Here is a 26,516-nt window from a genome sequence, read left to right on the forward strand (position 1 = left end):
TCAACACTGCCCATAGACTCAACACTGCCCATAGACTCAACACTGCACCATAGACTCAACACTGAACCATAGACTCAACACTGCCCATAGACTCAACACTACCCATAGACTCAACACTGTCCATAGACTCAACACTGTCCATAGACTCAACACTACCCATAGACTCAACACTGCCCATAGACTCAACACTGCACCATAGACTCAACACTGCCCATAGACTCAACACTGCACCATAGACTCAACACTGCACCATAGACTCAACACTGCCCATAGACTCAACACTACCCATAGACTCAACACTGCCCATAGACTCAACACTGCCCATAGACTCAACACTGCACCATAGACTCAACACTGCCCATAGACTCAGCACTGCCCATAGACTCAACACTACCCATAGACTCAACACTACCCATAGACTCAACACTGCCCATAGACTCAACACTGCCCATAGACTCAACACTGCACCATAGACTCAACACTGCCCATAGACTCAGCACTGCCCATAGACTCAACACTACCCATAGACTCAACACTACCCATAGACTCAACACTGCCCATAGACTCAACACTACTCATAGACTCAACACTGCCCATAGACTCAACACTGCCCATAGACTCAACACTACCCATAGACTCAACACTGCCCATAGACTCAACACTACCCATAGACTCAACACTACCCATAGACTCAACACTGCCCCATAGACTCAACACTGCCCCATAGACTCAACACTGCCCATAGACTCAACACTGCCCATAGACTCAACACTACCCATAGACTCAACACTACCCATAGACTGCACCTCCGATTAGCACGGTTGGCTGTGTACGGTGTGAAAGAAGTTCATCGTACCTACATACGTATGGTCGACAGTTTTGGGTTGCATGGCCACGATCGCAACTGCCTACTACCACCGCCACCATGACACCCGTCGCTCATTTCCCATCCGTGAGCGAGGTGTGTGCGAAGCGGCCTGCTGATGATCCGATGTGTTTGATGGTCCCACCCGGCGTCTCTCTCTCTGTCGACGACGAGGAGGTGGAGGTGCGACGTTCAGGCCAAGCGAGTGGACGACGAAGATTTAAAACGCAACCGCATCTCTTCCGTTACGTACGTGCACATTTTATTCCAAGACGAAAACAACAAACAACAACAAGATGGGCACGTGTAACAGGGACGAGGCGGCAGTAACGGACGACCAAGGTTGGGTTCGTTCGTTGGTTTGAGAAGAGCGGCACCGTCGTCAAAAGACTCGCAGCCGTCACCGACAACGAGAGAGACGCAGAACGCACGTGACCTCGCGCACGTGACCTCACGCTCCCACGGTTACAACAGCGTCCTCCCGACCACGCACGACGGTGGAGCCCCCACAAGATCGTTCGCTCTGCCGCCAACGTTCAGCCAAAGCGAACGCGGGTCCTGTACGTTGACTTCGTTCAAACGGCCGCACTTCGTGGGGATGCTGAGGCAGGCAACACGCGAAAGGCACAAAAGATGAGGAGCGGTGACACGGAGGAGCTGAAAAGCCGCGAGGATGCTCCGAATGGCGCTGGCGAACCACCACGTGAATCGGTTCCATGCCGCCTGTAGCCTGCGCAAAATTTCGCTCCCCGGCCAGCACCAAACACTTCCAAGGCCAGATTTTCATCATCCTCATCATTGATGGCAAGGGAGAACTTGGGAGGTTTTCGCCAGCCGAAGACTAAAAAAAACCAAACCCCAGCGCAGGATATTCGGCAAAGCGCGAATCGGGCTCCTAAATCTGCACGGCTAATTCGTGCTGTGGAAGGCTGCTGCCTGGCAGTAGGAGACGTGAGGTGAGCCCCAGAGGCAAGCAGAGCTGGCAATAATAAGAAATCAGCAGCAACAGCAGCAGCAGTGGCAGCCCGAGAAATAAATTCCCATAAACAATTTTCCTCTAAATGCACTTTTTTTCTCGGTTCTCACAGCAATGCGTTTACACCGTTTGGGAAGATCAAAAGGTGGGATGATAAAAGCGTAACGAACTCAGGGGTTTGGGTAGGCTGAGCGATGTTGTATCTTCTTCCCTCCCCGCATTGTCCTCCAAGAACAGAAATGTTCAAATAAACGAATCGACCGCCATCAGTTATATACAACTGAGCCAAGCGCGTCCGTCCGCGGGAGAGAACCCCGTGACGTTCCTAACATACACATATATAGACATGCCTTATATATCTATCGCTAAAGAGTGAGGCTTCTCAATAAAAAAACAACAAACAACGCACAATATATCGAGTCGAGAAGTGGAGCACCAAATAAAGTGGCAACACTTTCTTGCAATTTCCCCCACCGAGCGTCGTGACTTACGTCCAGCCGACGTTGAGACCTTCACGGAGAAGGATGCCCGCCGAACGCGGGCATCCTTCCGCGGGTCACAAACGCGGGCCCCCCAACTCGCGGCAAACAAAAATCACCCCTCGGGCCCCCCCCACCACCCGCCCCGTCCCGCACCCCCACCCCGGACGTACAACCACGGTTGGGTTTGGTTGGTCAGTTTCTTTCGGGGCAAATTATTTATCCGAACAATTTCGATGCGGAATTTGTAATTGGGGCGGTGGCAGGAGGGGGGGCGGGGAAATATCCACGGGGCTGCGGGGTTAGGGGCCGAGGCAGGATGTTTGTCCTTGGCTGGCGAGGCTACGTGGACAGAGAATGGGTCCCGCAGTGCCCCTACGATGCTTTATGCCGCTCCTTCGGCACAGCGCCATAAACCCCTTGTCCAGCACACCTTGAAACAAACAAACAAGAGGGCCGTAAATAAAAAAAAGAAGAAATCGATGCGGGGGTAGTCCCTAAGCTACTCCAGCGCCGCTCATTTGCATTCCGGTGTGGTGCACTCTTGCTGCCGTGTAAAGTTAATCATCGGGAGCGGGGGAGAGAGAGCGAGAGAGCGTTGAATGGGGAGAATTCAAAGAGAGTGTTGCCCAAAAGCTTTCAGAAAGGTAATGGCATCATCGGTCTTGTAGTTTTCTTCTTGCTGGCTTTGGATTAAGGCTGTCTCCTGGGCTTGGCTTTGACGACCTTGGTAACAGGCTTCCTGGTATCCACATTCCTGCGGAGACACAGAGAACACGTGGAGATGGTTCGCACGACACAGCGCTGTCTTGCGCGTTCACGTTTGACGAATCTATTCGAATTCCCATCGCGTCGACGTACGATCCCTCCGCTGACGTCTCTAGGGTACCGCGGTGGGTCGGAGATGTTAGCTCCCTCGCCCGATACGCAGGAGGTCGTGGGTTCTATCCCAACCCCGAGGCCTGCTGTGTGCTTGGGGTTTGCACATCCCTCTCCCCGTGGTCGCGTGGATTTTTTTCTTCGGGGTTCTCCGTTTCCTCCTCCCCCCCCCCAACATTTAGAATCGACGTCACGTGTTTGTCCGCTGGACATTGCACGTGATGATGATGAAGCCGCTTAATTCGGCTAGGATTTGTGACGGCCGGGTCGCTTCTGAAAAAGTATAACCCGTAAAAACAAAGTTTTTCACTCTAAATCCTTTATATCCGTGGCGGCTAGAGTCCTCTCGTCCTCTGGCTTGAGATGGCTGCCACCTATGGGTCATATGATTGTCTGCCAGTATTAAACAATTGGTAATTTAATATTTAATTTGTTTTCCCTAAGCAGTGTAAAATTTAGAAAAAAAATTTTCACGAACATTAATTGTCACGCACAACGAGTCTGTGTGCAAAATGTCAGCTCGATTGGATCACGGGAAGTGGGTTAAAAAACGACCGAAAGATTTGCACGGTCGTAAGCAAGCAAGCAAGCGAACTTAATATAAAGGATTTAAAAAGAGCTACGTCGCTCAGTGGGGCCTCGCCTGGTGAAATAAAAAAAAATTAATCGTTTCACTCAGTTCAATTTCGGACAAAAAATTATGTCTCCCATCCAGCACGTGGAACGAAACGTCGGCACACCGTGCCCGAAGACACGCCGGGGGCGCCACGCAACACGACAATCTACGCCGTGGCAATGCGAGCCGACATCCATGCTAAAGCCGCCGCTGCACGGACGGCAACAACAGCAGCCACCAATCGCCACTAACGGTATTCTTAGGTTTTTTCAGTAAAGTCACGTAGGTAAAAAATAAAAATTAATAAAAGTAAAATAAAAATTAAATAAAAATCACGACGTTTCGGAAGCAACACAAGCTTCTGTATTCTTAGGTTTTTTCGGTAAAGTCACGTAGGTAAAAAATTTAAATTAATAAAAGTAAAATAAAAATTAAATAAAAATCACGACGTTTCGGAGGCAACGCAAGCTTCCGTATTCTTAGGTTTTTTCGGTAAAGTCACGTAGGTAAAAAATTAAAATTTCTAAAAGTAAAATAAAATAAAAAATAACGACGTTTCGGAAGCAACACAAGCTTCCGTCTTCAGGTGGATAGCTGTATCAAGTGACAATTAATGTTCGTGAAAAAAAGTGATACAGCTATCGTGCTGTGACTGTTCCACCTGAAGACGGAAGCTTGTGTTGCTTCCGAAACGTCGTGATTTTTTATTTTATTTTTATTTTACTTTTATTAATTTTAATTGTTTACCTACGTGACTTTACCGAAAAAACCTAAGAATATGAATCCTTGCAGTCACGAAAGCTTCAAATCTAGAATTAATACGCCACTAACGGTGTCTGTGCCAGGCTAGGTGCACGTTGAGGCCGTGTGAGGTGTCGAACGCCCACTGGCAGGAGGTCACGGGACAGACCCAGGTGCCATGGGGTGACTGCGTTTTAGCCACCCGGCGCTCCGCTCATTGTTGTGAGCGTCGCTCCTCTGCCCTCCGTTGTTGCTGGAGGGCGATTGCCTCTAACTGCCCAGTAGCGTCCTTCACGAGCCTCCTCCATAGAGGCCGATCTTGACACCGCTGGTACCAGTCATCGGCAAGTCCACTCAGCTCCACATCCTCCAATACCACATCACTCCATCTCTTCTCCAGCCTGTGCCGCGCCCGTTAAGCCCCCTTGATCCTGCCAAACAGAAGCTCTTTGGCCATGTGGTGGCTGGGCATGCGGGCTACATGACCCAGCCAACGAACGGCAAGCGTGCCATCAAGACAAAGACAAAGACCCCCCCATATAGCCTAAACAGACTGTAGGGGCAAGTGCTGTTAGCGAGCACCTACGAAGGCCGGCACGGCACACGAGGGGGTGGGTGGCCAGCACCACACCCGCCTTTGTCTCCGCAGCGGCGATGTTTACACACCGCACCCAGGTACTCGTTTGAGGCTGAGTCGACCTAGGGGTGGCCCAGGACTACCGCACACACGCTGCCCGGTTTCCCACCTCTTGTTGTTCTTCTTGGGTTTCTTGGCCTTGGGCGGTTTGCGTGCTGCCGGGGGCTTCTTCCGGCTCCCGATGGTTTCTGCGCGTCGGCCGCACCGAGAGGGGGGCAGAGAGAGACAGAGAGAGGTGTGGGGGTGGAGAGGGGGGTAATGATGAGCATCGTGGACTACGGTCGCCCCGTACCCCCCCCCCCCCGCAAGCGACATTTACCTTCACCACGTGGCTAACGCCGCGTGCTCGAGCCCATGTTGGGTGTCAACGAAGAGTGCGATTCTGATATAAATGTGCCCGGGAGTTCGTGTGCGTGTGTGTCTGTGTGTCACTGTGCGTGTGTGTGTGGGGAGCGGTGGTGTAGGGGTTAGCGCTACGCTGCGCTACGAACCCGGCGACCCGGGTTCGATTCCCGCTCACAGCCAACACCCGGTGACGATTATTTGAACCGGTCTCGGGACTCCCCTAGGTCGACTCGGCCTCAAATGAGTACCCGGTGCGGTGTGTAGTAAACATCGCTCACTAGGGAGACAAAGGCGGTCGGGCGTGGTGCTGGCCACCCACCCACTCGTGCGCCGTGCCAGCCTTCATAGGTGCTCGCTAACAGCACTTGCCCCAACAACCTTTTCAGGCTACACGGGGGATCTCTGAGCACCTGTGAAGGCCGGCACGGCACGCGAGGGGGTGGGTGGCCAGCACCACGCCCGGCCGCCTTTGTCTCCCCAGTCACGATATTTACACACCGCACCAGGTACTCATTTGAGGCCGAGGCGACCTAGGGGAGGGCCCTAGGACCAGTTCAGATAATCGTCACCGGCGTTCGCCGTGAGCGGGAATCGAACTCGGGTCGCCGGGTTCGTAACGCAGCGTAGCGCTAACCGCTACACTGCACAACGACCCTGATTTAAAACACCATTCAGCGACTGCACAAGCCGCAATGTGACATGATACACGACATAGTGCATCATTGTATCATGCGACACACCACGTAGTGTGCCACGTGATCCACTATGTAGTGCATAATGCGCGCCATGCAGTGTATAGCGTGACAAAACCCTCCCCTGGCACCGGTTGGTCACGAGCATTGCGCGGGCCTTTTTTGAAAAGCCGGGACCCAGCGTGGCGGTTCCCGCATCGAACGTCGAGTAATCACATCGGCGTCGCAACTCTCCCCGCATCAACGCTCATTCTCTCCCCCCAAAGCAGACGCACACACGCACAAAAATACGTCTTCTAGAAACCAATTCCCAGTGAAACAGGAAGACGACGCCGGATGATGGCATTTGCCCGCTTTCATCGTCATAAGTGGCCCGAACGCTCATGACAGGGATAATATTGAGCGTTCTTAATTTTGGAGCTTTCGGGACTGCAGGAATTATTCTTTGGTTCTTTCGGTAAAGTCACGTATGAAGATAAAATAATAAATTAAATAATAGCATACTACGACGTTTCGATTGCAACACAAGCAATCATCATCAGGTATAAATGAAATAGCGACAAAAACTCTAACCAGAAAACTATAGACAGACATATAAGCAGACAGACATCACCAAGATACATAGAGAGAGAGAGTAACACAGGTACAGAGAGGGAGATCGTCTCTGTGGGGTGGCCTTAAATAACCCCACCTCTTGCTATTTCATTTATACCTGATGATGATTGCTTGTGTTGCAATCGAAACGTCGTAGTATGCTATTACTTAATTTATTACTTTATCTTTATACGTCACTTTACCGAAAGAACCAAAGAATAATATTGAGCGTCTCGAAAATAAGCGCAGTGCGTCGCTGGACCAATCCGTGTTGCCGATATCCCCTCCTAACCCCCCCACCCTCCACCCCGGGTGCGTGGGGTTTTCTGGGTCCATTGGTGTCTTGCCAAATGCCAAAAACATTAAATTGAGGCCGAGTTGACGGTGGAGAGGAAGGCCCATGGACCGGTTCAGATGATAATCGTCGCCGGGCGTCGAGTGACACGTGACACACGATGTCATGTTAAATTTCGATTTAAAGCTTTCGTGACTGCAGGGATTCATCTTCTTGGTTCTTTCGGTAAAGTCATCACGTAGAAGGGAAGTAATAAAATAATAAAAATAAAACATAATACAGACAGAGTCTTATCGACAGACATGTTCTTCAAGACTCTGTCTTATCGACAGACCTGTTCTTCACCTGAGGACGGCTGCTTGCGTTGTGGCCGAAACGTCGTGAGAATTATTTTATTATGTTTTATTTTTATTATTTTATTATTTCCCTTCTACGTGACTTTACCGAAAGAACCAAGAAGACGATGTCATGTGTCACGTGATCCGCTGTGTAGTGTATCATGTACGCCACATAGTGCGTTGTCACTGTATCAGGAAGTGCTTTTTTGCATCGGCAACCCGCTCACGGCCCACACCGGCGGTGATTATTATCTGAACCGGTTCCTGGGACTTCCCCTAGGTCGACTCGGCCTTAATTGAGTACCCAGTGGGATGTGAAAAAAACATCGCTTCTTGGGAGACAAAGGCGGCCGGGCATGCGGTGCCCGCCACCTCACCCCCATTTCGTGTGCCGTTTTAGCCTTCATTGTTTGCAATTTCGCAATCAGCACTTGCCCCGACAGTCTGTTAAGGCTACACGGGGAGATCTTTGTCTTTTATGCGCGCGCGCGTGTGCGTGATCGGGGGTTTTCTGGGTCCATGGGGGTCTCTTCCCCAAGACGCAAAATTACTCGAGAAGGAATGTGGAAGGGAAAGAAAAACTAAAATAACGATCCCCAATTCACAACCCCTTCCTGGAACAGCGTCCCGCGAATCAGCGAGACCTTCCTGAGTAACCAGGAGGCGTCCTTGTTGTTGTTGTTATTGTTGTTGTTATTGTTGTTGTTATTGTTGTTGTTGTTATTGTTGTTGTTATTCATGTGGATGTCAATGCAGCACGGGCGTCATCTCAGCATTCTCAAGATTAATATAAAAAAAGGACGCGTCATGTGGCTTACGTTTAAACGGCTTCAAGGACCGTAAATTCTGTCGAGTTGCGCCACCACCGCCGTTTTTAGATCGTGAGCAGATGCGCGGAGGAGCTATTGATATGAAGCAGAAGGGGGACTTTCTCTCACCGCGTCGCGAAAACAACTCACGGGTTCTCTCCTCCACCCCTCTGGACTCTCCACGTGCCGTGCAGAAGGCATCGCCCGAAACGTCGCCTATTGCGTGACGAGCTTCGTTATTTTTGTCATTTGCACCTCACGGGTCGTCCATGAACGGCATCTCCAGTCGAGGGCTTTGTCCCCAGGAGGGTTTACTTGGCATGCTGGCAAGCAGAGGACTGGATTTTGCTCCGGGGTCCTCCGTTTGTTTTTTTCACCTCCACATTTCGAATGAACGTCACACGTATGTGTTTTTTAGGAGTATTCGGCTGCCCTCAAATTACCACGTGTCGATGATAAGCCACTGCTCTGAGCTATCATTTGTGGCCAGGTCGCTTCTGAAAAATAATTCCAATGGAAGGGTAGCATGTTTTTTTTTTTTTATTCGTGGGTAGTAAGTGTTATTTTCTAATTGCTGAAACCTCAAAAGTACAGAAAGTGGCTATTATTCCCCACAAACTTTGCTTTTGTGACCAGGACAGTGATATTTAGAAATGTACCTATTTTAAATGAGAAAACGGGCGAATTTGTGTCTTTTCGTTCACATAAAGTCAGAAAAATACAACATATGAATAAAAATGTACATGTATTTCTGCTAAAGTAATACAAAAATGACTACAAAAGATTTAGACACCAAGGCGCACTACCACAGGCGGGACTGGCCACAGCAGACCGAGGTCTCTGTGGGGAGGAACCACGTCAAGTGGGAGCCACTGGTGGACCCCCGGAAGGTGCTGATGCCACCACTGCACATCAAATTGGGCCTTAGGAAACAATTTGTCAGAGCTGTAGATAAGGAGTCGGCAGCCTTCAAGTAGCTTCAAGACTTCTTCCCTAAGCTGTCTGAGGCAAGGGTAAAAGCCGGTGTCTTCGTCGGACCACAGATAAAGAAGATCCTGGAGTGCAATGAATTCCCCAAGAAGCTCACTAGTAAGGAGAAATCGGCTTGGAACAGCTTTGTCGCAGTGGTTCGTGGCTTCCTGGGCAATCACAAGGTCAAAAACTATGTGGAGCTGAATTTCGATTTAAAGCTTTCGTGACTGCAGGGATTCATCTTCTTGGTTCTTTCGGTAAAGTCACGTAGAAGGGAAATAATAAAATAATAAAAATAAGACATAATAAAATAATTATATTTAAAGCTTTCGTGACTGCAGGGATTCATCTTCTTGGTTCTTTCGGTAAAGTCACGTAGAAGGGAAATAATAAAATAATAAAAATAAAACATAATAAAATACAATTCTCACGACGTTTCGGCCACAACGCAAGCAGCCGTCCTCAGGTGAAGAACAGGTCTGTCGGAAAGACAGCGTCTAATTCAGACGCTGTCTTTCCGACAGACCTGTTCTTCTGAATGAGACGCTGTCTTTCCGACAGACCTGTTCTTCACCTGAGGACGGCTGCTTGCGTTGTGGCCGAAACGTCGTGAGAATTGTATTTTATTATGTTTTATTTTAATTATTTTATTATTTCCATTCTACGTGACTTTACCTATGTGGAGCTGGTTGAGACTGGTGAAGAACTACGGCACAATGGGCTGTAGGATGTCCCTCAAAGTCCATATCCTTGATGCTCATCTTGATAAATAACAATTTAATGTTGCTCTTTACTTTCAAGGCCTTAAAGGGCTTGACTCCTTACTACTTAATTGTATATGTATGCATGTTGAACTTCTTTCACACCGTACGTAGCCAACCGTGCTAATTGGAGTTGGGCGTGGAAGGGACAAGAGCACTAAACACAAAAAGCAGTCCGAAAGAAATTACTTTGCTAATCTAGACGATTCAAAAGTGCATAGCTCTCAGTGGCCTCCGAATAACGGAAGAGCATTCCAGACGGCCGCGTAAGCGCATCTGAAAGCACGTGACGCAGAGGTCGCAAACGGGTTTTGATTCCTTACCCGTACCCGTACCCGGCCGCACCAGGGTCACAAATGGGTACCTGGCTACCCGTACCCAGCCGGGTATCGGGTAGGGTACGGGTATCTGGTACCCAATTGCGACCTCTGGGATGAAGCCATGTTGCAGGCGCGGGTGGGTTGATTCTAGGAACTTGAATCGTGAGAAGAGACAAGACGTTGGGAAATGAGTGACAAACGGTTACTCACCAGTGACTCACGGCCTACCCGTACCCGGCCGCACCAGGGTCGCAAACGGGTACCCGGCTACCCGTACCCGGCCGGCTACGGGTAGCCGGGTATCGGGTAGGGTACGGGTATCGGGTACCCGATTGCGACCTCTGGCGTGACGCGGTGACCACCGTCGTGGTTTGATGGCCGGCCAGAAGCGGACGCTGCTTTGAGGATAGTGTCTGACTTACCCCCTGGTCAGCACGGACACGAACTCTGCATGACAGGCCCTGCTGCTGCTGCTGCTCTGCCCCAAGGTTGTGGAATGAACGCCCTTCACAAGGGCATCAGAGGCTCTGACTTGTATGCCTTGTTTTCCCCTTTCAAATCTCAGCCTCGTCACTTTTGTTGTAACTGGCTTTTTTTTAAATGGACGTTTAAAGTGGTTTTGTTCGGACGTAGACACACGTCGTTTACATTTAAATTTTTTTTTTATTTTGGACACGTGTCGCTACGTGGTCCTGATGAGCACGGCTGGCTGAGTACGGTGCGAAAGAAGTTCAACATACATACATTCCAGATTTGAAGTTTTCGTGACTGCAAGGATCCACACTCTTTGGTTCTTTCGGTAAAGTCACGTAGGTGAAATTGAAAAACAATAAAAATAAAATGAAAATGAGTGGCTTGTGTTGCTTCCGAAACGTCGTGATTTAATTTAGTTATTTTATTTGATTTTATTTCTCTTGATATGCAAATTATTTTGTCAAGGCGCTCTTCCCCCTCCAACCAGCAGCTTAAATATGCGCTCCAAGTCTGGGGTGCTTCATTCAGACGCTGTCTTTCCGACAGACCTGTTCTTCACCTGAGGACGGCTGCTTGCGTTGTGGCCGAAACGTCGTGAGAATTGTATTTTATTATGTTTTATTTTTATTATTTCATTATTTCCCTTCTACGTGACTTTACCGAAAGAACCAAGAAGATTTATTTTTATTGTTTTTGTTATTATTTTTATTTTCACCTACGTGACTTTACCGAAAGAACCAAAGAGTATACATACATACATGAGCCTTGGTATGGTTGGCTGCGTACGGTTAAAAATAAGTTCAACATACATACATTAGCATTAGCACGGCTGGCTATGTGCAGTGCAAATGAAGTTGACTAGTCAAGAAAGACGCTTTATAAAATAAAGATGATTATTCTCTCAATGGATCGGTTGCGATGGGTCTGTTAAAAGCCGTGGATGCCTTTGCCCGGTTGCTTTTGCAATTTTGTGGATTGTCAAAATGTCAAAATCCTAAAACCAAAAAGGATAATTTATCATTGTTGATGTTGTAATACAGCGCGAGATTTTATAGCGATCTCTGGCTCCGAAGCAGGGCATGCTTAAACTCCACGTTGAAATGAGTCACTTCAAACAAAGGCCGTAAACTAAAATGCATTAAAGCTCGCAAAGACTTCCACACACATGGGGATGAAAGGTAGTTTTTTTTACATTTTTTGGCTCCTTCCCAAATTCCCAACTCGTTAAATAAGAAGCAGAATTATTTCCCCTTCTTGGTTCTTTCGGTAAAGTCACGTAGAAGGGAAGTAATAAAATAATAAAAATAAAACATAGTAAAATAATTCTCACGACGTTTCGGCCACAACGCAAGCAGCCGTCCTCAGGTGAAGAACAGGTCTGTCGGGGAGACAGTGTCATTCAGACTCATTCAGACTATGTCTTATCGACAGACCTGTTCTTCACCTAAGGACGGCTGCTTGCGTTGTGGCCGAAACGTCGTGAGAATTATTTTATTATGTTAAATTTTTATTATATTATTATTTCCATTCTACGTGACTTTACCGAAGAACCAAGAAGATGAATCTCTGCAGTCACGAAAGAAGCTTTAAATCGAGAATTATTTCCGTGACTTAGCCACGACAGCTTAGGTTTTTTTCTCGTGTTACGGCAAGCGTCGGCATTTGAATGAAAAGCGGAGATTCAGCCGCGTGATGGATGAAGATCCAGGCGAGTCTCTCCTTAAGAATCAAAACTCCGCTCTGCCCCATGCCTCTCTCGTCAGCCAGGGCGTGCCGGGTACACAATGGGGCCTGGCGGATATATTCTCGTGTGGTTTGCTGTTGTCGTCACGCGACGTTTTACGCAGCGAACCTTTGTTCGTGTGTACGGCAAAAATAAAATAAAAATATAATATTTTGACTTAAAACTTTTGTGACTGCAGGAATTCATATTCTTGGTTCTTTGGAAAAAAAAACATTTTTTTTTTAGATAAAAGCAAAAAACCTCGACGTTTCGACCGCTTGTGTTGCGATCGAAACGTCGTGGTTTTTTGCTTTTATTTCTAATAGATTTTTTTATTTTCATTTTATTTTATTTTCTATCTACGTGACTTTACCGAAAGAACCAAGAATCTAAAAATATTATAACTTTTTTGTGTTTTTATTGTGAAAGTAAAAATAGACTCGTGACCCGGCGCATTCGCGCGGTGCGTGAGATGTTCACTACTTCGCCTGGCATACGGGAGATCCAATTAAAATATCGGCAAGATATATGCAGTGGCGTAACGCGCGCAGGGCTTGCAAACAGCAGTTGCATTCATGCACGGGGTCACAGATAGTGCAGTCGGGTGACCTGGGTGACAGCAGACAGAGAGACGCCAGCAATTAGGGAGAGAGGCAGTGATTGACCGGCTGCAAACGCAGGGTAGGCGCCACGGAGGCGAGAGATAGTGGCGATAAGGGGGAGAACGCGTGCGCGGGGCGTGGGGAGGACGCCGGCTTAATGAGGGCCATCTGAGGGCCCTTAATGAGGAGGAGGATGTAAGGCAGTTGGGTTGAGTTGGTTGGAGATGAAGCAGTGAAGATATTCAAGAGAAGTCCGTGACGTCGCCCTCCACACACCTCGTCCTAACCCAGCGGTGTTGGCTGAACCCCCGTTTGGGGCACGGGCGAAGGTTGGAGGTGCGTGTGTGACCACAAGCTAGCGGAGGAGAGGCTAGCGGAATCTTTAGTCTGAGTGCGATAAGCAGAGTATACAGAGAGAGAGAGTCTGTGACAGGCTAGGAGAGCGGGGAGTAATGAGCTAGCGGAGCGAGAGAGAGAGAGTAAGCTCTAAGTAGCCGGCTAGCAGTGGAAGAGTTCGCGACAGGAGTGTGTGGTGTTGAACGAGAGGAGCATCCGTGTGGGATGAGATTAGGAGCACTCCCTTTAAGAGTGTGCTCCTAATAATCTCAGCTCGTTATCTGTGTAAAAGACACCTGGGAGCCAGAAATCTTTCTGATTGAGAGGGGGTCAAATACTTATTTCCCTCATTAGAATGCAACTCAATGTATAACATTTTTGACGTGCGTTTTTCTGGATTTTGTTGTTGTTATTCTGTCTCTCACGGTTCAAATAAACCTACCATTAAAATGATAGACTGATCATTTCTTTGTCAGTGGGCAAACGTACAAAATCAGCAGGGGATCAAATACTTGTTTCCCTCACTGTACGTACACGTCAGAGTAGGGCCTATGATGGAGGGCCATCGCACGCACGGTGGCGCCCGTTATTTATTTTCTCCTTTTTAAGGCCACAGTGTTGTTTGATGAACGTGCTCAGGTTTGTTTGGCGAAAGACTGGGCCTTTAGTGATGCATCGATACATCGATTACAATTGATTCCAACGCACAGGCTGGTATGGATGTACAATCATTATCATAATCATCACAATCTACTACAAATCAATGAATCAAGGGGTCGCCACACACCAAGTGACCGCATGAGTCCCTTAGCACATTGGTGACTCTCAGTCAGTCGAGATAGTGAGACGTTGACCACCTCGCCTGGTATACAGGAGGTCGTGGGTTCGATCCCGACCCTGACGATGCCTGATGTCTATTTGGAGTTTGCTTGTCTCTCTCTCACAGTGGTGAGATGTTAACGACCTCGCCTGGTATACAGGAGGTCGTGGGATCGATCCCGACCCTGACGATGCCTGCTGTATATTTGGAGTTTGCGTGTCTCTCTCTCACAGTGGTGAGATGTTAACGACCTCGCCTGGTATACAGGAGGTCGTGGGATCGATCCCGACCCTGACGATGCCTGCTGTATATTTGGAGTTTGCGTGTCTCTCTCTCACAGTAGTGAGATGTTAACGACCTCGCCTGGTATACAGGAGGTCGTGGGATCGATCCCGACCCTGACGATACCTGATGTCTATTTGGAGTTTGAGTGTCTCTCTCTCACAGTGGTGAGATGTTAACTACCTCACCTGGTATACAGGATGTCGTGGGATCGATCCCGACCCTGACGATACCTGATGTCTATTTGGAGTTTGAGTGTCTCTCTCTCACAGTGGTGAGATGTTAACTACCTCACCTGGTATACAGGATGTCGTGGGATCGATCCCGACCCTGACGATGCCTGCTGTATGTTTGGAGTTTGCGTGTCTCTCTTTCCGTGGTGAGATGTTAACTACCTCGTCTAGTATACAGGAGGTCGTGGGTTCGATCCCGACCCTGACGATACCTTCTGCATATTTGGAGTTTGTGTGTTCTCCCCGTGGCCGCGTGGATTTTCCTTCCACGTTTATAAATCGACGTCATGCGTTTAGAGAATTTGGCTGCTGTGGGAAGAAACTGGTGGACTGTGGGTGTGTGTGTGCTCTGCACAGCTGTGTGTGTGTGTGCTTGGCACAGCTGTGTGTGTGTGTATGTGCTCTGCACAGCTGTGTGTGTGTGTGCTCTGCACAGCTGTGTGTGTGTGTGTGCTCTGCACAGCTGTGTGTGTGTGTGTGTGCTCGGCACAGCTGTGTGTGTGTGTGCTCGGCACAGCTGTGTGTGTGTGTGCTCGGCACAGCTGTGTGTGTGTGTGTGCTCTGCACAGCTGTGTGTGTGTGTGTGCTTTGCACAGCTGTGTGTGTGTGTGCTCTGCACAGCTGTGTGTGTGTGTGTGCTCGGCACAGCTGTGTGTGTGTGTGTGCTCGGCACAGCTGTGTGTGTGTGTGTGCTCGGCACAGCTGTGTGTGTGTGTGCTCGGCACAGCTGTGTGTGTGTGTGCTCGGCACAGCTGTGTGTGTGTGCTCGGCACAGCTGTGTGTGTGTGTGCTCGGCACAGCTGTGTGTGTGTGTTGGCTGGACTGCGTTACGAACCCGGCCACCCGAGTTTATTCGTCGCTCACTGTCATCAACACCAGCAACGATTATCTGATCCGGTTCTGGACCGCCCCCAAGTCTGCTCAGCATCAAATGAGTACCTGGTACGGTATGCAAACTATACTCCTTGGTTCTTTCGGTAAAGTCGCGTAGGTATAAAATAAAATAAATTAAATCACGACGTTTCGGGCGCAACACAAGCGTCCGAAACGTCGTGATTCATTTTATTTTCTACTCTACGTGACTTTACCGAAAGAACCAAAGAGTATGGATCCCTGCAGTCGCGAAAACTTCAAATCTAGATTGGCATGTAAACTATCACCACTGCGGAGAGAAAGGCGGCCGGGCGTGGTGTTGGCCACCACCACCATCTTATTGGTTCTTTCGGTAAAGTCACGTAGAATGGAAATAATAAAATAATACAAATTAAACATAATAAAATACAATTCTCAAACATAATAAAATAAAATTATAAGAGTTGAATTCTATTTCGATTTAAAGCTTTCGTGACTGCAGGGGTTCATCTTCTTGGTTCTTTCGGTAAAGTCACGTAGAAGGGAAATAATAAAATAATAAAATAATAAAACATAATAAAATAATTCTCACGACGTTTCGGCCACAACGCAAGCAGCCGTCCTCAGGTGACCGCATGAGTCCCTTAGCACACCATCTCGTGTTCCGTGCCGGCCTTCGTAGGGTGCTACTCGCTCACGGCCACTTGCCCCGACAGCCAGTCGAGGCTATCCGGGAAACCTTTGCCTCTGTGTCGGCCTTGCCACGCGCGTGCCCAAGGGCCTCTCACCGCTGGCCGTTATGCGCCGGATCTGCTCCTCGACGTCGAAGTCTTTGCCGTCCACGTTGAACGTCTCCACGCTCGTCGTGCCGTCGGGTTTCGTCACCGTCTTCCTCACCGACGTGTGCAAGATGCCCCCTGGGGAGAGAGCGGGCGACAGAGGAGATGACCAAACCGCCCCCACGCCGGATATAGCTACGTCGGTGGCTCTGGCGTGGTGACGCGTCGACGTTTGTCGTCAAAACCCCGCCGATTAAACGTTTGCCTTTTTTAAATCCTTTATATTAAGTTCGCGTGCTTGCTTGCTTACGACCGTGCAAATCTTTCGGTCGTTTTTTAACCCACTTCCCGTGATCCAATCGAGCTGACATTTTCCACACAGACTCGTTGTGCGTGACAATTAATTTTCGTGAAATTTTTTTCTCCAAAATTTTACACTTTTTAGGACAAAAATATTATATTTAATTACCAATCGCTTAATGCTGCCATGCAATCATATGACCCATAGATGGCAGCCATCTCAAGCCAGAGGACGAGAGGACTCTAGCCGCCACGCATATAAAGGATTTAGAGTGAAAAACTTTGTTTTTACGGGTTAATTTTTTAACCTGTCTTTGTGTTTCAATGAACTCTTGATGGCCTATGAACACTTTTTCCCGCTCCGGCCGCCTGGAACGCTCTTCCTTCCGACAGGAAGCCAATGGGAGCTATGGCACTTTTAAATCGTCATCTAGATTGACAAAACTTAAAGAGAAAAAGCAGGACTGGGAGAACGACGACGCCACAAACCTTGTACGCAATGTGCATGTAGCACACCATGTACAGCATGCACAGCGAAATGTACAAAACGTATAGATTATACAATTTAAAAAAAGCACAACTGTTCCCCGCTCGGATTTATATATCATATACAGGCCCGCACGCTCGCAAACACACACACACACACAAAGATATATATTATATAGCTACATTATCTGCAATGACTGCAATGCCAAGGTGTTGGGAAGAATTATGGGATGTGTGGCAGGTATTGGAAGAGTGCCGTAAAAATGATCTACAATAATAATACGTCCCAAAGATTTTTATGGCCAATTTCACGAAAAAAAACATTACTGTATATTACACACACGCGCGCACGTGCGCGCACACACACGCATGCACATCTCTTTTTATTCTTCGCCAAACAGTGGAGAACCACGCATCCTAGCAGGGGAGAATGCCATTTGGATCGCACGATCCCGCGCGGAAGCATTTCGTACAAATACATCTGTTTCGATTTAAAGCTTTCGTGACTGCAGGGATTCATCTTCTTGGTTCTTTCGGTAAAGTCACGTAGAAGGGAAATAATAAAATAATAAAAATAAAACATAAAATAATTCTCACGCCGTCCTCACCTGAGGACGGCTGCTTGCGTTGTAGCCGAAACGTCGTGAGAATTATTTTATTATGTTTTATTTTTATTATTTTATTATTTCCCTTCTACGTGACTTTACCGAAAGAACCAAGAAGATGAATCACTGCAGTCACGAAAGCTTTAAATCGAAATTTTATTATGTTTCATTTTCATTATTTTATTATTTCCATTCCACGTGACTTTACCGAAAGAACCAAGAAGATGGGCCCCCTTTGCTACGGAGAGACTCAGCTGGCTCCAGCAGAGGGGACCCGTCAACTGCGATCATTAGGGGAGACACTTTGACTCTCTACCGCTCCGATTCGTAATCCTGTCCTGCCATCTCCGTGCTCACCTGAACTGCCTCGACGAAGATCACACAAAAGTTCCGAGCGTGACTGTGATTGTATGATTGTAATTGCTTTCATTAAGCGCGTGGCGAGATGTTAGCTACCTCGCCTGGTATACTAGGAGGTCACGTGGGTTCGATCGCGACCCTGACGATGCCTGGAGCTTGCATGTTCTCCCTGTGGTCGCGTGGATTTTCTCCGGGTCCTCTGGTTTTTGCCTCCACATTTCGAAATGTGCGTTTTAGAGTATTTGGCTGCTATACATTTCTGCGTGACGGCGATAAGCCATTTCGTCCGGCTATGATTTTTGGTGGCCAGGTCGCTTCTGAAATAGAGCTAAGTAGCTCAGTGCGCCTTACCTGGTCAAATAAAAAAAAATTGTTTCAGTTTATAGTTTTAAATCTGTGTATTTGTTAAGATGGAATGCTTTTGCTGCTGATGTTGGTCTCCCGGCCGGGAAGAAACGCTTCTGATCCTTCCGATGCTGATGACTGAAGCCACATTTGCACTCTCGGTCATTTTCCTCACTCTCCATGACGACAGAGACGCTGCTGCGTTTCCACCCGTGGGAATCGCGCCCTCTACAGACCGGAGTTTAGTCCTCGATGTCGTGACGAATCAAAACAAAGTGAAACGCGCGAGCGAAAAAAATTAACCCGTAAAAACAAAGTTTTTCACTATAAATCCTTTATATGCGTGGCATCGGTTTTATTTTATTATTCATTTCTGGTTTTCTTGAGTAAGAGTTTCATTTTGATCACATTGGTATTTAAAATTAAATATGAAATTTAGTTTTTTCCTAACAAGTGGAAAATTTTGGGAATTTTTTTTCACGAAAATGCATTGTCACGCACAACGAGTCTGTGTGCAAAATGTCAGCTCGATTGGATCACGGGAAGTGGGTTAAAAACGACCGAAAGATTTGCACGGTCCTAAGCAAGCAAGCAAGTGAACTTAATATAAAGTATTTTAAAAACCGAATGTGTGCGCTTGGGATAACTTTTCAGACGATTTTGATTCCTATGAATGACCACGCGATGTCCATGAGCCACTCCGTTGAGCTATCATTTGCGGTTGGGTCGCCTCTGAAAAAGTAAGCTAATAGCTCCGTGGGCTTTAACCTGGTAAGGTAAAAACGAATGATCCCTTGTATAAAGGTGTCAGTTTTGGTGCCAGATAAAAGGGTAAAAACCTATTACTATATTTTGCCACTGGTAAAGGAGATGTCTCATAGTGTAAATGCTTACCCCGAGCTCTCAATACTCTGATAGTGCGCTGTTTTTGAGTCGTACGGCTTTTGGCGTCATCTGGTCCAACACCAATGGAGACTAGGCTCTAAGAAAAGCCGTCTCGGGTGTGGACCAATCAACTTCAAGGACCGTGCATATCTTTTTGTTTGCATTTTGACTGCTTGTGTTGTGGTTATTGCAAACATGATCCCTTGTATAAAGGTGTCAGTTTTTGGTGCCAGATAAAATGGAAAAAACTAGTACTATGAAAACAGATAGTTAAGTTTTATCTGTATTTATATTTTTTTCGATTTAAAGCTTTCATGACTGCAGGGATTCATCTTCTTGGTTCTTTCGGTAAAGTCACAGACCTGTTCTCCACCTGAGGACAGCTGCTTGCGGTGTGGCCGAAACGTCGTGAGAATTATTTTATTATGTTTTATTTTTATTATTTTATTTTTTTCTCAAGTTCTTTGAACTCCTGTCGTGCCTTTCGTATCGTTTTGTCGTCGTGACCTTCTGACCCCGTGCCCCTGCTACTGGACCCCCTTGCGACGAAAGAGCTTCACGGCTCATCGGATTCCTCCTCTGGCATGAATACACCTGATTCCGATTCTGAAAGTCCGGCGTTCGACGGGCTCGACAGCGACACCGCAGAAATCGGTTCCGTGCGAGTGGGCGGGTCACCTCCCGCCAGCGCCCGTGTTCTCAAAACGGCGTCACTCTTATGAAGCTATAAATATAATAATAATAATAGGGTTTTTCCCCTTTTTTTTGGCAACAAAACTGAAACCTTTTTACAAGGAATCACGTCTGCATTAACCACAATTCTTGTGGTCAAAATGCAAACAAAAGACACACTCTGATAATAAATGCATTGCCCTTGAAACTGATTGGTCCGCACCAGAGACGCCTTTCTTTTGAGCCTCGTCTCACTGACGTAGAAGCTATAAAAACCCCAAAAAACTGTGAACTCTTTTTTTTATTCACCAAGTAAGGCCTTCGACTTGTTGTAAACAACCGCCACTGACAACCACCGCTCCGTGAATGCCCCAGACGTCGGACGGATCTTAAAACGCCATTCTCCTCTCTGCGAACCGGCAACGGAACGGTTGATCCCGGCCGCATCAAACCAGGCGCCACCCGGCCGGGCTGACGAATCGTGGGTCTGCCGTACCTTCGCTGATGAGCCGCCTGATCTGCCCCTCCAGATCATCCCCTTCCAGGGTGAACGTCTTCACGCTGCGGCTGCCGTCAGCGTCCACAATGGTCTTGCGCAGGGTCACCTTGCTGAACGCGCCTGCAAACGGCACGGACCGACGCTTAGCAGAGCCGGTAATCTTGGCGGCGATAGTAACGAGAGGAATGACGATGATGATGACGACGGGACGAATGGGACCGGAGTATCGCCATGCTCGCACGGGCAGCGGCAATCTCCTCCTCCCGGTGGGGCCGAGTTCACAGCTTTCGACAGAATCTCAAGAGGGTCACAATCTTCTTGGTTCTTTCGGTAAAGTCACGTAGAAGGGAAAAAAATAATAATAATAATTCTCACGACGTTTCGGCCACAACGCAAGCAGCCGTCTTCAGGTGAAGAACAGGTCTGTCGGACTTCTACGTGATTTTACCGAAAGAACCAAGAAGATGAATCCCTGCAGTCACGAAAGCTTTACATCGAAGAGTTACAATCGTCGAGTGCCGAGTGCCACTTCGATGACCTCGCACAAAGTGGCACACGCACAATTTCAACCTCCGCGTGACGATGGGACGAGTCCAACCCAAACGTGGGATCTGACCTTTTGTGACCTTCCGTTTAGCGAGTTGGGCACTCCGACCTATTGGGGCCGGATCGGTCGGAGCTTAATCATCCGGGCACCGCGGTGGGGAAATGATAATTCCCTCGCCTGGCGTGCAGAAAGTCGTGGGTTCGATCCCGACTCTGACGCCTGATGTATATTTGGAGTCTGCGTGTCTCTCTCTCTCTTATCAGCATCATCACGGTGGCTAGGAGATGTTAACTACCTCGCCTGGTATGCAGGAGGTCGTGGGATCGATCCCGACTCTGACGCCTGCTGTATATTTGGAGTTTGCGTGTCTCTCTCTCTCATCAGCATCATCACGGTGGCTAGGAGATGTTAACCACCTCTCCTGGTATGCAGGAGGTCGTGGGTTCGATCCTGACTCTGACGCCTGCTGTATATTTGGATTTTGCGTGTCTCTCTCTCAACATCATCATCACGGTGGCTAGGAGATTTTATCCACCTCGCCTGGTATGCAGGAGGTCGTGGGCTCGATCCCGACTCTGACGCCTGCTGTAAATTTGGAGTTTGCTTGTCTTTCTCTCTCTCCGTGGTCGCGTGGATTTTTCTCCGGGTCCTCCGGTTTTCCCCTCCACATATTAGAATCAACGTCACGCGTTTAGAGTATTTGGCTGCTGTAAATGTCCACACGATGATGAGCCGCTTCGTTGGGCCATCACTCGTGACGAGGCCGCTTTTGAAAGATCTACCACACGGCTCAGTGGGACCTTACCTGGTAACAAGTATAACCCGTAAAAACAAAGTTTTTCACTCTAAATCCTTTATATGCGTGGCGGCTAGAGTCCTCTCGTCCTCTGGCTTGAGATGGCTGCCACCTATGGGTCAGATGATTGTCTGCCAGTATTAAGCAATTGGTAATTAAATATTTAATTTGTTTTCCCTAAACAGTGTAAAATTTTGGAAAAAAATGTTCACGAACATTAATTGTCACGCACAACGAGTCTGTGTGCAAAATGTCAGCTCGATTGGATCACGGGAAGTGGGTTAAAAAACGACCGAAAGATTTGCACGGTCGTAAGCAAGCAAGCGAACTTAACATAAAGGATTTAAAAAAAAAAGGCTTTTTTTTGGGAGCTTAAATTGGTGGGGACAGTGATTGGACGACGGAGCGACGAGGTGAACGAGAGCGGCGGTGGCGGCGACGGTGAAATTTCAGCGACAGTCGCATCAACCCCCCCACCACCGCCCCCACCCCCTCACCGGCACGGATCTGTCGGAGCAGCTCCTCGGAGATTCTGTCTCCGTCCAGCGAGAAGGTTCCAGAGGCTTTCTTCTCTGTCAGCACGTTCCAGCCTACGTGGGGGGGGGGGGGGGGGGGGGGGGGGGGACAGGGGGGTGGTCACACCAAAGACAAAGATCCCCCACCACCGTATAGCCTCAACAGACTGTTGGGGCAAGTGCTTTTATCGAGTAGCACCTATCTATGCAGGCCGGCACGGCACACGAGGGGGATGGGTGGCCAGTACCACTCCCGGCTGCCTTTGTCTCCCTGTGGCGATGTTTTCACATCGTACCAGCAGCAGGTACTCATTTGAGGCTGAGTCAACATAGGGGAGGCCCAATGACCTATTCAGATAATCGTCTCTGGTGTTGGCCGTGAGTGGGAATCGAACTCGGGTCACCGGGTTCGTTCGGAGTGCCATGGTGGTGAGATGTTAACTACCTCGCCTGGTTTACAGGATGTCGTGGGTTTTATCCCGACCTTGCCACCTGTATATTTGGAGTTTTCACGTTCTCCCCGTGGTCGCGTGGATTTTTCTCAGGGTCCTCACGGTTTTGCCCTCCAAATTTAGAATTAACATCACGCGTCTTAGAGGATTTGGCTGCTATAAATGTCCACGCGATAAGCCAACTTCGTTGGGCTATCATTTGTGGCCAGGCCGATTCTGAAATAGAGATACGTAGCTCAGTGGGCCTTACCTAGTAAAATAAATTAAAAAAATATCCACGCGACCACGGGGAGAACATGCAAACTCCAAACAAATAGTGGTCATCAGGCTCTGGATCGAACCCGCGACCTCCTGCATACCAGGCGAGGTAGTTAACATCTCACCACTGTGAGAGAGAGACACACAAACTCCAAATATACAGCAGCAGGCATCGTCAGGCTCGGGATCGAACCCACGACCTCCTGCATACCAGGCGAGGTAGTCAACATCTCCTAGCCACCGTGGCCTCCTCCCACACGAGTCGGTGCAAAGAGACTCCCCCGGTAACGAGTTCAACATTGTTCCAGAAACAAATTCACCGGCAAATCGTGGTGATTACCGCACCACGATTTGCGAGGTACTGCGATCGTGACCACGCAAGCCCACGTTTGCCGCGTCACACACGCCAGACCCCGGCGATTCTTCCATCGCACCAGAGGTTGCAACCGGGTACCCGATACCCGTACCCTACCCGATACCCGGCTACCCGTACCCAGACGGGTACGGGTAGCCGTTTGCGACCCTGGTGCGGCCGGGTACGGGTAGGCCATGAGTCACTGGTGAGTCACCGTTTGTCACTCATTTCCCAACGTCTTGTCTCTTCTCACAATTCAAGTTCCTAGAATCAACCAACCCGCGCCTGCAACATGGCTGCATCCCAGAGGTCGCAATCGGGTACCCGTACCCGTACCCTACCTGTACCCGGCCGGGTACGGGTACGGGTAGGCCGTGAGTCACTGGTGAGTAACTGTTTGTCACTCATTTCGGAAAGGCGGACGGGTACGGGCAGGGAACAGGTACCCGTACCCGGCTGGGTACGGGTACCCATTTGCGACCCTGGTGCGGCCGGGTACGGGTACGGGTAAGGAATCAAAACCCGTTTGCGACCTCTGCATCGCACCCTCGCGTACGATGTCTCCTCCAAAAGCGTACAATTAAGGGCGGCCGCAAGCATCGTCGCCTTCAATTAGCAATCCCGTAGCGGCTCGCGACGCGGCTTGGCGTGCCGCTGACCCGTGGCACCGCAGCCACGTTCAGCCGCGTGCGTCCCAGCTGGTGCACGTGGTGGGTGTTTGCGAGCGGGCCCACGTGACTGACCGTCGATGATGATGCGCTGAAGTTGATCCTCGATGTCTTCCCCTTCGAGAACGAAGGTCCGCGTGTCGACGCTTCCGTCGGGCCCGACGACCGTCTGGAGGATCGTCACCGTCGTGTAGCCGCCTACACGTCATCGGGGGGGGGGGGGGGCAGGGGAATGGGGGGGGGGCAGGGGAGGTAGGGGAGGGGCACGTGGGGGGGGGGCATGGCAGCACGAATGTGAGTTTAACCAGAATCGGTGGGTTTGGCGAGTTTGTGAAAATGTCAAATCGCCCGAAAGATGCCGGATGTGTCATTTCCAGCGAAACTTCGTATTCGAATTGTCAATGTCGTGGTTTTACTCTTCAAACACACCGGTGGGCTCAAGAAGTTACTAATTGGCGTTTTGTTAACGTGACACATTTCTTGCCGATTGGCCGTGTCGGGTGGTGGAGGGTTGCGACGCATTTATAAATAACGGGATCTGACCCAGAAACCTCTATTATGAATAATACCTCTTTGGCACATTGTGTGCTCTGTGTGAGTCTCTCTCTGTGTGTCTCTGTGTGTGTCTCTCTGTGTGTCTCTGTGTTATCTCTCTCTGTGTGTCTCTATGTGTGTCTCTGGGTGTGTCTCTCTCTCCGTGTGTCTCTGTGTGTGGTGTGTGTCTCTTTCTGTGTGTCTCTGTGTGCGTGTCTCTCTCTGTGTCTCTCTCTGTGTGTCTCTGGGTGTTTGTCTCTCTCTGTGTGTCTCTGTGTGTGTCTCTGTGTGTCTCTCTCTGTGTCTCTGTGTGTGTGTCTCTCTCTGTGTGTCTCTCTGTGTGTCTCTGTGTGTGTCTCTCTCTGTGTGTCTCTGTGTGTGTCTCTCTCTGCTTGTGTGTCTCCGTGTCTGTAGTGGTGAGTGTACTAGTGGTGAGTGTAGTGGTGAGTGTAGTGGTGAGTGTACTAGTGGTGAGTGTAGTGGTGAGTGTAGTGGTGAGTGTACTAGTGGTGAGTGTAGTGGTGAGTGTACTAGTGGTGAGTGTAGTGGTGAGTGTAGTGGTGAGTGTACTAGTGGTGAGTGTAGTGGTGAGTGTACTAGTGGTGAGTGTAGTGGTGAGTGTAGTAGTGGTGAGTGTAGTGGTGAGTGTACTAGTGGTGAGTGTACTAGTGCTGAGTGTACTAGTGGTGAGTGTAGTAGTAGTGAGTGTAGTAGTGGTGAGTGTAGTGGTGAGTATACTAGTGTTGAGTGTAGTGGTGAGTGTAGTAGTGGTGAGTGTACTAGTGGTGAGTGTAGTGGTGAGTGTACTAGTGGTGAGTGTAGTGGTGAGTGTAGTAGTGGTGAGTGTAGTGGTGAGTGTACTAGTGGTGAGTGTACTAGTGCTGAGTGTACTAGTAGTGAGTGTACTAGTGGTGAGTGTAGTAGTGGTGAGTGTAGTGGTGAGTATACTAGTGTTGAGTGTAGTGGTGAGTGTAGTAGTGGTGAGTGTACTAGTGAGTGTACTAGTGTTGATTGTCTATTTGTTTGTGTATCTGCCCTTGTGATGGGACTTTGTAGGTTAAACGTTGAGACTCACAAGGGGCACGGGGTGATCACTAAGGTCTGAGTTGCTCTGTAATAAGCTAGGGGGCACTGATAAGGGGTTGACACAAATCTGGGGTGCGGGGGGGGAGGAGATGGATAGGGAAATCGAGGGGAAAGGGGGGGCCGACCCCCACCGTTGAGGATGAGCTTCAGCAGGTCGTCGGTGATGTCCCCGTCGCCTTCGATGACAACGGCATCGCCCGAGGGCCGCATCGTCGTTTTCCCGAGCCGCACAACGCGCGTGAACGCGTCCCAGCCTGCCGCGGGGTCAAAGGCGACGGGGTCACGGTGGGTGAAAGTCGAACCCTCGTCCGTACCGGGATGAATCACCGTCCGCGCATGTCCCGGAGTCAAATGGGGAGCGAACGTCTCGATCGGCACGCACGCCGGTTATGCAAATGCCTCCACCCCCCCACCCCCAAAAAAAAAACGAAACGTCAGAATTTTACATTCTCTTTGATTTTCTTGGTTCTTTCGGTGAAGTCACGTAGAATGGAAATAATAAAATAATAAAAATAAAACATGATATAATAATTTTCACGACGTTTCGGCCACAACGCAAGCAGCCGTCCTCAGGTGAAGACCAGGTCTGTCGGGGAGACAGCATCTGAGACAGAGACAGACCTGTTCTTCACCTGAGGACGGCTGCTTGCGTTGTGGCCGAAACGTCGTGAGAATTATTTTATTATGTTTTATTTTTATTATTTTATTATTTCCCTTCAACGTGACTTTACCA

The 26,516-nt window shown here is 48.9% G+C and overlaps 1 protein-coding gene across 1 annotated transcript; it reads right to left on the reverse strand.

Annotated features, from left to right (window-relative positions):
• Window positions 1-1,110: 1,110 nt before the first annotated feature.
• Window positions 1,111-26,033, reverse strand: LOC133357774 (uncharacterized). Its single transcript, XM_061575891.1, has 7 exons — window positions 25,915-26,033; window positions 24,239-24,361; window positions 22,413-22,505; window positions 20,570-20,692; window positions 16,430-16,558; window positions 5,303-5,381; window positions 1,111-3,077 (listed from the first exon to the last, which is right to left on the reverse strand). The coding sequence occupies exons 1-7, from the start codon at window positions 25,991-25,993 to the stop codon at window positions 3,014-3,016; spliced, it is 690 nt and encodes a 229-aa protein (XP_061431875.1). The 5' UTR covers window positions 25,994-26,033; the 3' UTR covers window positions 1,111-3,013.
• Window positions 26,034-26,516: the final 483 nt, after the last annotated feature.

Source organism: Lethenteron reissneri, chromosome 59 (genome assembly GCF_015708825.2).
Source record: "Lethenteron reissneri isolate LAM-NWPU_2019-01 chromosome 59, ASM1570882v1, whole genome shotgun sequence".
NCBI classification, from domain to species: Eukaryota; Metazoa; Chordata; class Hyperoartia; order Petromyzontiformes; family Petromyzontidae; genus Lethenteron; species Lethenteron reissneri.